This window comes from Cucumis sativus, chromosome 4 (assembly GCF_000004075.3).
Source record: "Cucumis sativus cultivar 9930 chromosome 4, Cucumber_9930_V3, whole genome shotgun sequence".
NCBI classification, from domain to species: Eukaryota; Viridiplantae; Streptophyta; class Magnoliopsida; order Cucurbitales; family Cucurbitaceae; genus Cucumis; species Cucumis sativus.
This window is the reverse complement of record NC_026658.2, coordinates 21,153,737-21,170,222: the sequence shown is the minus strand read 5'-3', so window position 1 is coordinate 21,170,222 and position 16,486 is coordinate 21,153,737. Positions and strand designations below refer to the sequence as shown.

Genomic DNA, 16,486 nt, shown 5'->3' with positions numbered 1-16,486 from the left:
AGGCATCTTTTGTGGGAAGTCTATCATTTTGGACATGTTAGCATCGAAAACTATCATTTTCGTCAAGTCATATCACTCTCAACTGTCACTTTTGTCTTTTAGCAAAACTTTACTCACGTGGTAATTTGGTCTTCAGTAGTCTTGTCTCTACAGGAGTTCCTCTGTGATTTGCTAGCTTACTCTTTTGTTAATAATCATGCGCTTAGACACTAAAAATGGGGTAAAACAGGCATGAAACTTATGTAAAATGTATTTATAAATAATTGTGTATTTGCAACATAAGCTACACGTTTTAGCACACTTAACATGCGTTTTTGGTCCCACTATTCTACCTAAAAGGCTATAATAACTTTTATTTCTACAAGTTATCAATGTAAAAAAAAAAAAAGCTAGCAAATAGCAGAAGAACTCGCGCAAAGACTAAGCGAGAAGACCATATTAGAACGCGAGAAGAGGTTCACTAGAAGACAAAAGTGCTAGTTGGAGTTGATGCGACGTGTTGACAGAGGCTGCTTTCGGTGCCGACATATCCAGAAGAATAGTTTCCCGCCCAAAAACGGTGTATAAAAAGCCTCTTTCTACACTATTCATAACAACGAGCTTAAATGGGCCAAACCTAGAGAAAGGTGGAAAGGATTAGCCTTTCCACCGTCTGTAAAGTTCTTCTTCTTCTTCTTCTTCGATTAAACTATAAGTGAAAGATTAGAGTTCGAACAAATAAGAGTCCATGTTCCACTTCCTCCCCCTAACTTGTAATCTTGTCCATGCTCTCTTTCTTTCCATTTTTTCATTTTTGTGTAATTTATGTTGTTCATATTGTACGATGGCCGAAGACCAGCATTCTTTAATATATATTACCTGTTTATACCTTTTCAATCCATCACATCTTTACTTTTCATCTGTTGATGTGTTATTCGTAGTTTAAGGTTGTGATAAGTTCTTGTTAAGAAGCTTAACCTATAATCCTTATTGCATTAGCTGAGTTATTTTCATCACTTGGCCAGTGTATATAGTCAACTACTCGAGAGGGCAAGTAGCAAGGATATGGCTAACGTGCGTAAGGAGAAGTTTGAAGACAAACTCCACCTTCATGAGATAACTTCCATCATTTGTGTCTCGAAAGGAGAACAAGTATTGGCATCAAGCGCAGAGAGGTTGTCGTCCATAAATGTGAAGCTCTATAAGTCTTATAAGTGAATTCTTCCGGGTATACCTTGGTTAGCTAGGCTTAATCATTTGGACCCCGAAAGGAGAATAAGTGTACCACCTTTACAAATTCTCTAGTATAGATAAGTAGATATAATTCAAGATTGCATTTGTCATATTGTATAGAATTCTTTTATACATCCTAATTGAAGAGTAGATCCTATAACTAAGTTTTGATATCAATTCCTTGTGTTCGACCTTAGATTATCTAGGAAAACCTATTGTTTTGCTTATACTTGGGCAAACAGTAAAAAACTTGTATCCAACGAGGACTTAGCTATTATGATGACTGATGACTTACCGCATATAATTAATTATGTAGGCACACTCAAAAAGTATATGTCTAAACAAATTTAATATATATAATTTGTTTCCATTATTTTCTTTTAAAAACTCACAAATGTCTTTCAAACCACCACTCAATATTTTAGTTTCAATGCTCACATAAAACATTGTATGAGTTTTACAATTTGATTAAATCAAATGTAAAATGTAAAATTAAATACACTTTAACCATCAATTTGCAAACATATAAGCTATATATATGATTAAACTAGAACACCTACCTTTTTTTAACTTTATGTTTAAATTCAAGAAAGATGAATGATGGTAGTGAAAAGATAAATTATGAATACATCAAATACATACTTATCACAAAATAACCAAAATTAAAAGAAGATTCCAATGGTCCTTTAACATGAATCAAAACCAATTTTTACAAAATGTCCAAAGTGGTGAGACTTGTTGATGACATGTTATTAAATAAAGAACAAATGAAAAATAATAACAATGAAGTAGAAAAGAGAAAGGAAATAAATAACAATCGAATACAAAAGCATCCTATACATTTATATATAAAACATGTGATGGTATAAGTTATAATATAGAATTCTATAGATTAGATATTATAACTTAGAATTGAACAGTGTGTTATATAACAACTGATAACCTATGTATATTATCATAATTCATTATATATAATTATATTTTATAGTAATTAGTTTAATTTAACTCCCTTCAAAAGTTAACTACCTTCAAAAGGACTAAACTTAAGTTCTAATATTCTTACAATTAACACGATTCCAAAAATCTACTAATAATCAATAGAAGGGGATTGAAGAAAACACTCTTGAATTGTTTAACTTTGTGCTTAAAAGTATTCCAACGTTCTAAAAGTTTCAATGAACTTTTAAACTTGAAAAATAAAAAATAAAAAATAAAAAATACCCTTATGTTAGTAAGTAAAATCGAGATAGAAAGAGTTGTTCTCAATTGTGATGCTGAAAATCAATTTTGGGCCATAGTTTCAACTTATTATGGGATTCCCATCCCCTTCAGTACAAGAAATCTTTGAACGCAACGCCAGAACCATAGCCAACAGACAGGCTGAAGCATATTTGAAAGCCAATGCCTACATTAACATCGAAAATGAATTCTCATAAAACAAGCAATGATGAAGAGAAAAAAAGAAACAGTAACTTTTTCTGATGAATGAAAGCAGCCCTACCTTGTTATACACAAATACACCAATGTGATGGCGCTGAACATTTCTTTTTACATCTCACACATACACACACTCTCTCTCTCTCTCTTTCTCACTCTCACACATACACACAAACCAGCAACATCCTTGACCATTCACCTATGATGTTTGCAGTTACTTCATATCAACCTGTCATCATCAAGCCGCAACGTGTCTACAGTGGAGTGGTCATCAGTTTCATTTCCATGTGATTTTTTCAATTTTGCAACTAGAACCCACATGTTGGCAAGTTCATTTTCTAGATAAGCTTCTCTCTGCTTTGATTCCTCAACCTTTCGATGAAGTTCGGCTTCTCTATGATCCTTTTCGAGAAGAGCAGCTTCATAAGATAGTTCTCTCTCCTTACTAATGGCCAGATCTCTCTTCAGTTCTGCAGCAGACGGACCAATGTCAGTGCGCTTTGAAATAACTTCTCTACGGCCATTCCGCATTCCGATAGTAGATTTTCTCTGCGAAGGGGAGCTCTTGGATGCAGCAAGTTCAGATGCTAGTCTCTCATTTTCATTCATGAGCTTTGCAACTTCTTCTGATAAGGCTTTGAGCTCAACAGCAGCTGCTGATGCCAGACCCTTAGCATATGAACTCTCCTCTGCAAGTTTCTGGTTTCTTAGCTCAAGCTGCTCTTTTGACTCCGTTAGTTCAGCCAGTTTATGCTTCAGTTCATCAACCTCCTGTCATAGGGGAAAGAATAAAATTAATCTTTTCATCATTTATTTACTTTTACTTTTTAATATAAATTGACTCCTAAGGTACATCAAATAGATTTAGATCATACAGAGATAATAATCACAAAACTGAGCAGTAGAAAAACTGGAGTTTGGCATATTGGTTCTTTTATTTGAAAATGCAATAAAGAAAAAGAATTGGTAAAATGTTCTTAATAAAGAAACAGCCCATAATATTTCCTCTGAACCTGCTAGAAAGTGAGTTGTGATGATCACTCAACAGGGAAAATGTTGGGACTATAAAAGATACCTGTGCTAATCTTTCATCTTTCGGTGTATTTCGCAATTCAAGTGTATCAGCTAGCTGTAGCTTTAAGGAGGCTACAGTTTCATGTAGTCCTTCACATTCAGAGATCTGATAGAAGAATGTTAGTCACAACCAATAAATGAAATCATGACTCTTGGAGAAGCTATCTTAATAAGATGTGCGAAAGTAGTTATTTACCTTTTGGTTTAGCTGCTCCTGAATGATCCGATTATCTGCAGCTTTAACCTGTAGAATTGAACAGAAAGAGAGTTCAACACTCATACTACTGAGAAAAGGATGACTATACTTGAGTAACACCTTGGAGAAATTGATGCCTGTTTTTTTCATGACTTCCATCTTTAGAACTCTTTTTGTAACGATGACCCAATATATCGATATGAATGCAAAAAAGTTGGACTAAACTAAAGACTTGTAGATACGGAAAACACACAGTGACCACCAAATCAGAAAGCAAGTACCAACAACAGTGCACTCAGATTTTCTTTTGTTTTTTTCTTATGGTCCACAGACAGGAAAATAATAACAATTGATGAGAAGCACCTGGCAATATTTTTTTAAAAAATTAATTCATGATGCTGACCGTAAATTCAAATCTGAAACACAAGTTCGAGATTATTCATAATATCCAATTCATCAATCACCTCAAGTTCAAACGACTTCTCATTCAACTGTGCAGTCAGTTCATCAATTTCCTGCAGTAATAAGACAAGCACGAAGGCTTGCATAAGCAGAACTGAGGTTGCACCTAAAAGAAAATTGAATATACAAAAACTACCAAAGACCTTACATGCATTATCTCCAGGTCCGTCATTTTATTTGGTGAAGCATCTGCAATTTTCTTTTCGAGAAAAGCTATCTGCTGATTCTTTGCGTTGATATCATCTTTTAACCTTTTCATCTCAAACTTAATAGCAAAAGAACCATAAGACTAAAGTGCTTTGACAGATTGATAGAGCGTAAACATTTAGCTCTAGGATAATAAGCTCTTACATGAATTTGGTCTTTCTGGGGGTTTCTTGCAACCTCATCAGACAAACGCTTCAAAGCACTTGAATGAAGTGCTACCTCTCCAGATAAAATCTTTTGCTGTTCCCTTAGGAGGTCAATCTGATCGCTTGATTTTATGCTAGTCTGGCAAAACGGATCAATCAATTTTGACATAAGAAAAACATTTTTATATCATGGTATGGAGAATAATAAACGTCTTTTTCTTTTATTTTATTTTCAAAAAAGGTAAATGGTGAAGCAATTACAAATGTCTTGCAGAAAAATGGTAATTACATTTTTTTAAAAAATAAGGAAGGAATTTGAATTTGTAATTCTTAGATATCTAACAATACTCTAAAGAAAAAAAAAAATTGGTTCGATGCAGAAAAAAAAAATCAAGAAGAATATGCAAGCAAGAAGAAATGATATACACGGTTTGATTTATTTTAATAAAGAGAGTAGAACAAGATTATCATTTGTGTTCCTACTTCTGCATCATTCACGTCTACACCTCTTTACTTCTACTTTTAACAATCTAGCTAACTTGACTCTCTTGATCACAAAAGTTGTAATTCCAAGGAAGAAATTCAACTCAAGCGAGAACCAATTAAGTTTATATACTAAAACAGTTTTTTAAGAACAATAAAACTTTTGGGGAAGAGTCATGGGCTATGCTGGTGTCTGAGGATTGCACTACTTTCATTTGTTTCGCCAATGAGAGGTTGAATTACTCCATTATGGACATCAGAGAAAGCTAACAAAGGCAACAACTAACTCAGGTCTAATATAACTTTCAACATGAAATGCAATCACATGCATACCAAAGGTGTCTCTGGATCAAAAATATTTTCCTCAGGAGCTTCTTTCTCCTCTCTGGCGTCGGATAAGAGATCTGCAGATGGGGAGCTTTCTGTTTGTAAAGAATGGGATAATCTGGATTCTGTCGGAACATTATTCTGATCAGCTCGAGGTGTGGAAGGAATGCTTGTTGACTTCATTCCACTTGACCTATCACTTGTGTTTGTCAAAGTTCCCAAGCCACTATCTCGTTTCTGATCAAGAGAAATAGAAAACGTGTAAACATCTACACAATAAAATATCATCATGAATACAATAAAGAAAATCCATAAAAAATAGCATACTTGGGCAATTTATATATATTTTCAATTTAAGCGTTACTCAGATATTTTGTAGGTTTATATACATATATTAAAAGGATATCATACTGCTCATTAAAAAAATGAAGAGTCCAATGCTCCACAATAAAAACCAAACAAAAAAAGAAGTAACATAAAAAAACATAAAATAGACAAAGTACAAAGTAGAGATATTGAAAAGGGAGCAATGAATATGTAGGAATACTCAAACTTCAACCAACCTTGCAGGTTGAGAATATAATCCAGACATAAAGGAATAAACAAACTTCAAGTAGCAGGAGATTCAAGAGCAAGAATCAAGAACCAAACAAATCTTTATAAATTTTAGAAGGATTCGTATGCTAAAATAAAGTAGGAGTCATGCAGGCTGTAAGAGAGTACTTGAGAAATTCCTAGGAAAGAGAAAACGAGAGTCTACAATCAATTTTCTGATACCATCTTCATTTAATTCTAAAAGGCACCTCGTATTAATATGATCGATACCATAAATAATTTGCACCTGATGTTTCACTCGGTTTTTCTTTTGACCTTTTATTTTGGTGAATAATTCACCTTTTTAATATCTAGGAGTGATTGGATGAATAAATACAGCTCCAGCTAATTAGATCTTGAGGCTTAAAGTCAACGGCAGAAGCTAAAAGATGAAGATATTAAGAACCAAGTTTACTTAGGAAGTTCATTTATAACATTTGTACAAACAAATATGTCAAAGCGGTGAAACAAGTTGATTGTCTTTTCACTAAATGGCCAAAGAAACTCCCTATAATATCATCATATATGCCTGAGATCAAGTATGTCTATAAAACATGTCTTATTGAAACAGATACAATGCGGATCTATCACAACAATCATTAATCAATGAGTTTAATCAATGCATGAGAACTAAAACCCTAAAGTAATCTTAAGCAAAAAACTAATAATAGTGATAATACAGCAGAACTCGAGTATCCAAATACCACATACCCGCAATTTTAACCAGTTTAGTAGGCCGTGCTTTCGGGTTTTCTTCTCCTCCTTAACCGTATCCTCATTGGCTTCACTATTGGGCTCAATGGAAGAATACATGTCAATGTTTTCATCATCTAAAATTAGGTCCCGCCTCTTGTATGGCAGGTAGGCTAGCTGTCCACATGTAGATAAGCATTCAGAGACAATAGATGCACCAAGTATTAAGTTCAGAAGTCCACAACATTTAAATGATATTGAGAGTAATAACCATTAATGTACTCATAGTCATATAAATCACTAATTAATGATCATCTTAAGGCAATAACGATAAGGTACATACTTCCTCCTCCCCAAAAGAATGTCTTCTCCTAAGACTAGGCCGGTGAGGAAACCGTGAAGATTGAGATGCCTTTGTGGAGACCAAAATTAACTTTGTTAGACGCTGAATTCTGCCCAATAAAGCAGCTTTTGCTTCTTCCTCCTGTTCCAATCTTGACTGTAGTTTGAATTGACCATCTTCTAACTTTACGCATAGGGTCACACCAAAAGAAATAGATCAAGTCAAACACCTTATCTTGCAGCAAGAGAAAGGGAAGTAAATAGATATTCTGCCATCAAACAGCTTGGCACTAAAGCATGTATAACCATGTACAATCAAATGACTCATAATACAATCTTGAAATCTATTATTAGTAGTACATACACACCTACATATATATTTTTATTTATTGATATCCATGATATCATGCCGCACCTCACTCCTTTACAGGAAGGCTAAAGCCACAAGTCATCAACCAATGGTTTTTTATTTTATTTATTTTTTAAATTATGAAAAAGTCATCAATCAAAAGTAATTGCCCCATTATTAAGAACACTTTCAGTTTATTTCATCTTTGTGTAATTTTATTTTAGGTTTCCATTGGCTGGAGTAGTTTAGTTATGAAGTGTTTTATGTTACTCCTTAGTTGGCCCGTTTATTACTACTTATGCTGCTGATTACTGGTTCCTTAGGTTATAGTTAACTGGTCTTAGTCCTTTAAATACTGAATATTTGGAAGTTAACTGCATTTGAATAAAATTCTGTTTTTGATCTCTCACTGTACAGAATGAAGAACAAAAACTAATGTTAATATCAAAATAAAATTACAACTTTTATTATAATCCTCAAAACTCAAGGATGCAGTTGTACGACCAATAGAGCAGATCCTGTTAAATTAAGGTCATAATTTTTATTATACTCCTCATTTTGCAATTCCAGCTTTTTTTTCTCTCCCCTCCAACCCTCTGTACAGCATATTTCACTTATCATTGAAAAAGTAATTTATAATCTAAAGAGGTAGGCGGTTGATTTGTTTTTTAGTACCACAAAATTAAATATACAATAAAAGAGAGACAAAGTCCAAAAGAAATCCAAATTTATATTTTTGTGGGAATTGGTTGGAATGTGTTTTTATATATTAACAGGGTTACGAATCAACACCTCAAATGTGACAGTACCTTCTGCTTCAGGAGTACAATGTCGTCTTCAGAATCTCTCAGTTGAGGAACAGTCATAATACCCCTCTTTAGTTGATCTAACTCCTCCTTTAAACATCGAATCTCATTCTGATATTTCTTGATAAGTGATTTCTCGTCGATAATCTGCAGGTATGAGAAATCAGCTACATTTTTTCTCAAATTAATCAGCTGGTTTAACAAGCAAACATGTAGTAAGAAAATAACTTTTCTATTAAAGAAAACACTCCTGCCTTATTTTGTGCTGCTTGAATTTCAATGTGTTTTGCTCGATGTGCAAATTTCAATGTATTATGCGTCTCTTCTGAACTACTTGATGCTGGAGTAACTGTGCATATAAGCTGTGAATACAAATACAGAAGAGTGAGCAAACTAATGTTTTCTTTATGCTAATTAAATCAATGAAACATCTTTGAAATTTAAAACAAAATTCATTCAGATAATAAGGCATAAAAAGCCTTACAGACACGCGCCCATGACCGCTAAGTGAAGACTGAAGAAGTCTGGTAAGTTTAGAGTCACGGTATGGTATATGATTTGCCTTTCCATCTGTTAGCTTTGATATTACCTGACACAAGAAATCAGCATCAACTATGTTGTCCTTTACAACAAATGACAACTCATCATTGGTGGTAGAGTTTAGATCCAACATGGCAACCAGTGCTGTGAGAGAGTGCTACCGGTGGGTACCAATTGACTAAATTTGATATGATATAGTGCTCATAAGAAAATTAACGAGTGATTACTAAAATTATTTTCCACCATCCTTTGTTCTTTATGAACTTTCTCCAGTACAGAGAACAATAAGTACATGGAAAACTAACCTTAGGGGAAATATTTAATATTAGTTTCTTCACAGGAAAGGAAAGGGTATCAAGTAAATAAGGTGCTTAAAAAGATTTAAAAAAAAACAAGTAATAAGAACCCATGTCATCTGCAATTACTCTATAACCTTCCTTAGTTCTAAGTTGAGGTTTTCCTTCTTGTAATCCTCTTTATATTTGATAGGGATGTAAGCGAATTTGTTCAACTTGATATTTGACAGTCTGCATTTTTGTTTAGGTTATCGAGATTCTCGTTCCACTCGAAAGATTCTAATGTGGTATGTACAACTGAAATTCCTCCGCCTTCTTTCTTCTTTCTTTTTTTCCTTTTTATATTGAGCAAATTTCCTTTTATATCCACATCCTACAAATGAACTAACTTCCCTTCCTTTGAAATTAGAGATTTGGTATAAGTCCCAGGGACTTGAATTTAAGGTGCCTAGCATCCAGTTCCCCAAGCTATTATTTCTCCAGTTCTAACCCTACAGTAAGATGATTAGAGCAAAATTATAGGACAAAAAACAGACCTCCATTCAACCCGTATTTGTTCTCAATAAAAGAGTTCCAAAGAGAATTTCCTCCAAGGGAAAAACTCCAAATCCATTGGGAGACCAAAAGCAATATTTTATCTTTGAGATTGCCAAGTTCAAAATCTCCCATTAATGTGATTGACCACTATCTTCTAATTTACTAAATTGCTTCCTTTCCCATTACCTTCATGTGCTCATAAGAAATCTCTCATTTTCATTTCAAGAATTTTGCTAGTTTTGACCTGCATCTTGAGAAGAAACATAAAGTAAATAGATACAGTAAGCAACAGTTGAGGAATAGCGAGCCTTCCTTGCTTGCAAAGTAGCAGTCTTCCATTGATCATTTACTCAAGCAACTCCCTCTACCCCCAGGTTTGAAAAGAACAAAGCATTGAAATTTCCTCCCAACCGCGTGCGAAGGTAATCCAATTCACTCACAGCTAAACAGATTTTCTTGATCCATAATATTAATATAATTAGATTATTCTTAGGAGATATTATTCTGGAGATATTATTCTGGAGATATTATTTCCTTAAGTGTATTTCTCTATGGTTATATATAGGCTTGTATCTCTATTAAATAATGAATGAAATATAGATTAATTCCATAAAATCAACATGGTATCAGAGCTCTAGGGTTTTCGCCTTATTGAATTCTAGCCTCCACATCCCGTTTGATCTCTGCCTCCGTTGATCATTCATCAACGGAGGCAGAATCATCTCCCATTAGCTGAAGCCGCCCCTTAGATCTGCAAATTTGCCGTTGTCGTTGCACCTTCCCTTTGTCACTCATTGCTGTTCAAATCTGCCACCAACCAAACCCCAGAAACCCCATTCATTTTTCACTAGCGTCTGCGGCGGCCATCTCCTTCATAGTTCTTCGTCCGACCTCTTGTTTTTCCGTTAGCCAAGCAACCGATTGAACCTCTGTCAGTTGAAGCCGAACGCCCAGCCGAAGAGTTTCAGTTTTTCCGTCGTCATCAAGAAGCTCCGCTCGCCGCTGCGTTTCGTTGCCGTTGCTCCATCTCCTTACGCTGTCCCAACAAAACCATGAAACCCCATGTCCTCAGATCCTCGCGTCTGCCTCCAATCTGTTCCAGATCTGTCTAATTTCGTTCAGACCCATCCTTCATGTCTGCCTTCAAAGTTTAGATCGAAGCCCAGATCCAACGACGCCTCGTTTCTGTTTTTGTTCAGATCCGCTAAGCCTCCCTGCTCCATTCAGTTCAGTTTCCGTTCTGTTCGCCCCAGATTTCCCGTTTAATCTGATTCTGACTTGCTCTAGTTTAGTTCGTTCGATTCCATTTTGATCTGACAAAACACTTCTGTCCAATTCCGACCCTGTTTTCGTCCAGCTTTGATTCTACTTTGCTTCAGTTTTGCTCTTTCATTTTTCCCCCCGAAGTTCTTGTTTCGTTCTTCCTAGGTTCTGTTATAGATCTCTATACGAGGATCTATGTTTCTATCCCAGAAGTTTTTCGTGGGTTTGTTTTAACCTAGAAGTTCTTTGTGTGTTTGTTCTTCGGGTTTTTTATTCTATTCTAGATATATTGTTTCTTTTCTTAGTTCTTAGCAAACTCAAGTTTGTGATTTCAACCTTGAGTTTGAGGGAGGGTATTAATATAATTAGATTATTCTTAGGAGATATTATTCTGGAGATATTATTTGATATTATTTCCTTAAGTGTATTTCTCTATGGTTATATATAGGCTTGTATCTCTATTAAATAATGAATGAAATATAGATTAATTCCATAAAATCAACACATAAGTTAAAGAGGTCAATGTTGAGTTCCAGCCAAAAGAGCTTTCCTACACTCAATCATGGCTATTAAGATGTATATCCAAGAAACACTCATACAGGAAGGGTCCTACCTCCTGTAAATGAATTCAATTCCACTTCTTTTTATTTTCTTTTTTCTTTTTTTCTTTAATAAATATATACATATTTTGAGAAAAATGATAGAATGTACAAAACCATAGAAAAAAACAAACCCAACAAGAAAACAGAACTCTAATCCAAAAGAAATAGCTCATAATTCAAAGAAAGCTTCCAACTTCCAAGTCAATCACTCTCGGCCTCAAATTGTCCTCTTTGTTTGGCAGACAATGAAGACCCTCCACGTATTTTATTTGAATGTTGTTTCATCAGAACGTTGGATGAGCTTTTCTCCTTTTCTAATCTTCTTTGGGTTTCAAGTGTTTTTTTCAATTCCATTATTATCTAGAAATTGGTGGGTTTTGTCTTACATTTCTTTGCTTTATTTCCTATTTTGTATTTTGAGAATTAGTCTCATTTCATTAATTCAAATGCAAACCTTTTTTCCATATAAAAAAAAAATACAAAAAAGGTCAGATAACCAATGCTCACAAAATAGCATCAAACCTAAAAACCTCTCAAACCTCTTTAAAGATACTATTATTCCTCACAAATGATAGGTAACACAAGACATAAAAAAATAGCATGCTAAATAATTTGTATAAGTATCTAATAGCATTCAGAAGATTACACAGAATAAGACAGTATTAGAAATGAGAATCACGTACAAACAAACAAACGGCAGTAAGAAGATACTAAAAGTTTGATTTAAAAAGTTAATGTTTGAGAGGCCTCACTGTTCCAAGAGTTAGAAGGCTTTTATTAATATATGACCCCTCTTTTCGCCTTATACCAGTAGTTTCAGCTTTTGAGCTCTCAGAACCTGCCAGATCGATGAGGTTCTGCAGGTATAAGTAATGTAGGAAAAGTTACAAAAAAAATTGCAGATAATTGATGTACACTAACAAGATAAGCACGTAAATAGTCAATTTATAATTAAATGTTGAAAGGGTTGGTGTCTTGTTACCAATTGAGACAGGTTCACAGCTTCTCCTTCACCACTTTCACCACATGAACTGCTCTCTATAGTCTGTTTACAATATTAAAAATACTATTTCAACAATAAATGAACGATGTCTTCTATTCTTGTTACAAAAAGAAAATAAAAAAGATAAAAAAAAATGCCACCTATCAAACAAATAAATAAATAAATAATTTTAAAATAAAATAAAATTAAAAAGTTAATAAACAAAACCAATGAGATGTCATGACCACAACAAGAACAAGGAAAAGGAAAGTAACTTAAAGTGAAAGTTAAATAAATGATATTACTTATTTACCTATATGCTATTAACTTCTGTAGTTTGAATAAAAAATATTCAATTTTATAAATAGCGATAAAACATATCAAGTGTAAAATCTGAAATACTATAATTTTTAGTTTGAATAATATATTTGTTCATATTAGTTATTGAAATTTATCTCACATTTTTATTGAATTAACAGAAATAAAAACAGTGAACCATAATTTTCATATCCCTAGGTAGCTAGCCCCCTGACTAAAAAATGCCTATGGAAGATACACCACAAATTTCCACTCCATGCCAAAGCCCTAAGAAAGTGGGTATTTCTTTTAAGCTCATAGAAAGGTCCAACAAGTGACCGTGATTTTTTGTTCTCTTATTCATTTTTATAGGAATAGTTAGTGAAAGAACAAAAGAAAGCCACTAAAAAGATGGACGACCCTGTTTGGGAATAGAAAATGAAAAGAGTTACAAGAAAGTGCCCCTTACTGGTAATAAAAAAAAATACAAGAATAACTAAAAAAATGTATAAAAATCTGAGAAACAAAGTAATTCATAATATCAAACCTACAAATTTTGATCAATTCATATATGAAACTGTAAGGACCGTACATAGAAAAATAGTGGATTATTAGGAGAAAATGAAAATGGTTGTTAGTAAGGTCATATTAGTAAATGGATGGTAAGTTGGTTAGGTCTTTTTGTTATAAATAGTGGGAGAGGGGTTGGGGAGAGGTGTGAAGAATTTTAAGGAAAGATTTCCTTGTAAGGGAACCTTGGGAGAGTCTAGCCCTCTCAAAAGGCTAGGGTTACTTGTTACTTGTTATTATGATCTTCTAATATATATTTCATATTTGGATGTTTTTTAAGTGTTCTGGAGTTCATCTTTTCTTCTTGAGGTAATCCTTGTTAGGAGGGATCCTAACAAATTGGTATCAGAGCTGTAACATCTTGGGGGTGACACGGGTTATGACACAAAAACAATTGGAGGAGAGGTTGGAAAAGAATGATGACATTAGGGAACTTAAAGATTTGGTTGTGGAGTTGTCCAAAAGCATCGAAAGGCTGGCGAAGGAATTGAGAGAATACAATGTTAGTCGCCGATGGGAAGAATCTGGTGTGGGATCGGCGTTGAAAGTGAAAGGGGAGATGGAAGAAGACCTGGCCATGATTGAGAAAGGAACTTGGGAGCAAGCGCTTAAATGGGCTGCCGATTGTAAACATGAAGCGGCTGAGAGAGAAGAGACTCCATGGACATGGGAGAAGATGCAGAAATGGATGATGGATTGCAAGGTGGAAAGAATACAGAGGAATGCCAGATCAATTCGTCCAAAGCTTTTTGAAGGGCTGCAGAGAGATAGTGAAAGAGAGGACAAGAAACTAGACGATATCCAAGTTGGAGAGAAAGAGAAATCAAACAATGACTCGAGGAGGAAGGAATCAGAGAACGACCATGAAAAAGATGGAAGGAAGAGAGCCAAATCTAATTGTGCATTCCCATGGTCGACAACGAAGGGTGAGGTGGTTGGAGACAAATACTTGGTAGAAATGGAAACACGGAACAGAGGTAGAAGCATGGAAGAGGAGACGAACATTATTGACGAGAAGGGGAGGAGACCGAAAGACAAAGAAACGACCGAGGAAGCTATCATTGCCAGTCAGTGGTAGGAGAGGAAACAAAAAGAAGAATCAAACAATAGTGGATTATTAGGAGAAAATGAAAATGATTGTTAGTGAGGTCATATTAGTAAATAGATGGTAAGTTGGTTAGGTCTTTTTGTTATAAATAGTGGGAGAGGGGTTGGGGAGAGGTGTTTAGAATTTTAAGAAAAAATTTCCTTGTAAGGGAATCTTGGGAGAGTCTAGCCCTTTCAAAAGGCTAGGGTTACTTGTTACTTGTTATTATGATCTTCTAATATATATTTCATATTTGGATGTTTTTTAAGTGTTCTGGAGTTCATCTTTTCTTCTTGAGGTAATCCTCCTTGTTAGGAGGGATCCTAACAGAACCTGATAGAACACCAAGTAATGTGTTATATTTGTTCATTAAGCAACCAAACTATTACAGAATACAATACTCAAACCAGTCTTACAAGTGGAATGGCACGTGCACAGGTGATGGAAGTGGAGGAAGTGGAAACCATCTTAGTGGGGACCACAGTTAGTTACATGAGGGGAGGTTAAAAGGGAGAGATGGAAGGAAAGATGGGGTGGTTAATCAGTTTCTGGAAGTGGAGGGGCTGTAATTTCTGGAGAGCAGAATTACGGAAGTTGTTCAGTTACTTTAATCTTAGAAAGTGTTCTCCATTATGGTAAATTACTTTTGATGCTTGAATGTTTTATTTTGAACTTGGTTATTGTCTGTAATAGTACTTGTTTGTTCGGTGTTTCCAAGACTGGTTTGAGTATTGTATTCTGTAATAGTTTGGTTGCTTAATGAACATATAGAACACATTACTTCGTGTTCTATCAAAAACCTATCACTTTTGATCAATTAGGCTGCCCCATTGAACAAATACATGACCCATCAATCTTTATTCATAAGATATAGGAAGTAAACAGTACGTTTCAGAATTGACAAGTCTCTCTCTAGATTACCATTTACCAAACAAGTAAAACAGATCAAAATATTCTTATTGGCCGGTCATCACTTCATGCCTGAGGAGGCTACACGTATTCAAAGGCATTGCTATTCTTTCAGCCTCTTTGACATCATGTGATTATTTAAACCAGATGTAGAGAAATACTTATAGTGAATAAGGCACAAACCAAAAATTCGATGGTGAAAAGATGAACTGGAACAAAAAATTTAACATGCAAGTGCTCCAACATTTCTTGGGAATTTAACAGAAGAAAAATCCATTAAAAAAATAAAGCTAGGAATGTAAGTGCCCGAGGATTGAATTAAAGGCCAACAAAATACTGTTCAGATAGCCATTTTAAACTTGATACTCTTGGATATGCCTATGTGTGTTCAATAACAAGAAAGTATCACAATTCTTGGATTAAAAAAACACTGAAATAAAAATGATATGTATAACACCATAAGAATGCATAAACAAGAAAGAAGACCAGACATTCTTTAATAATAAGAGAAGCATCTCAAGGAGTTCCCAACGCTCAATTGAAAACTCTTTACCAAGAGATTAATATCTAACTACTATTAGAAAGCCTTCACAGATGGAGAAAAAAGGAAAAGGGTAACACTCAATACAGGAATGATATTCACCATGATAATATATCACTCAATGCACGTGTACTTCTGCAAGCAATAATAAGAGTGTGTGTGGTGAAATCAGGTCTAAATTCATCAAGTAGAAGTTGGTGAAGAATGACACATGATTAGCCAACCAGAAAAGAGACTACAATCAATCAAGGTAGTTTTATGCTTTTGTTAAGATATAGATTTACCAACGTAAATATTGTGTGGCTTCTGCTGCTTAACAAATTGAAATTTGTCGACCCAACATGCCTGTGTTCTGTTCGCAACAATTGAAATCTTATCACAAAGTGAAACTGTATGAATGTAATATCGCATAATAACAAACAGATGCAACAACAATATACAACTTTATTTGCGAAAAAATGAATAGTCATGCTAGTGAGACAATAGATTAAAAAGATTAAACGGATTAACCTTTACAAAATAAACATATACTAA

At 34.4% G+C, this 16,486-nt stretch overlaps 1 protein-coding gene across 4 annotated transcripts in view; it reads right to left on the bottom strand.

Moving 5' to 3' along the window:
- Positions 1 to 2,320: 2,320 nt before the first annotated feature.
- The window catches only part of LOC101206057 (kinesin-like protein KIN-7K, chloroplastic), a 33,055-nt gene continuing 18,889 nt past the window's right edge, over positions 2,321 to 16,486 (bottom strand). For 3 of the 4 annotated variants that reach the window (XM_011655614.2, XM_004144629.3, XM_031884745.1), the window contains 15 exons: positions 16,237 to 16,304; positions 12,549 to 12,611; positions 12,319 to 12,423; positions 8,813 to 8,917; positions 8,583 to 8,690; positions 8,332 to 8,475; positions 7,175 to 7,357; positions 6,850 to 7,008; positions 5,551 to 5,781; positions 4,733 to 4,873; positions 4,530 to 4,646; positions 4,384 to 4,434; positions 3,920 to 3,967; positions 3,725 to 3,829; positions 2,456 to 3,420 (listed from right to left, as the gene is read on the bottom strand). In XM_011655614.2, the coding sequence (XP_011653916.1) occupies positions 2,869 to 3,420; positions 3,725 to 3,829; positions 3,920 to 3,967; positions 4,384 to 4,434; positions 4,530 to 4,646; positions 4,733 to 4,873; positions 5,551 to 5,781; positions 6,850 to 7,008; positions 7,175 to 7,357; positions 8,332 to 8,475; positions 8,583 to 8,690; positions 8,813 to 8,917; positions 12,319 to 12,423; positions 12,549 to 12,611; positions 16,237 to 16,304 (2,180 nt within the window). In that variant the 3' untranslated portion in view covers positions 2,456 to 2,868. Of the gene's footprint in view, positions 3,421 to 3,724; positions 3,830 to 3,919; positions 3,968 to 4,383; positions 4,435 to 4,529; positions 4,647 to 4,732; positions 4,874 to 5,550; positions 5,782 to 6,849; positions 7,009 to 7,174; positions 7,358 to 8,331; positions 8,476 to 8,582; positions 8,691 to 8,812; positions 8,918 to 12,318; positions 12,424 to 12,548; positions 12,612 to 16,236; positions 16,305 to 16,486 lie in introns of all 4 variants that reach the window. The other variant, XR_969305.2, reaches the window with a different exon arrangement.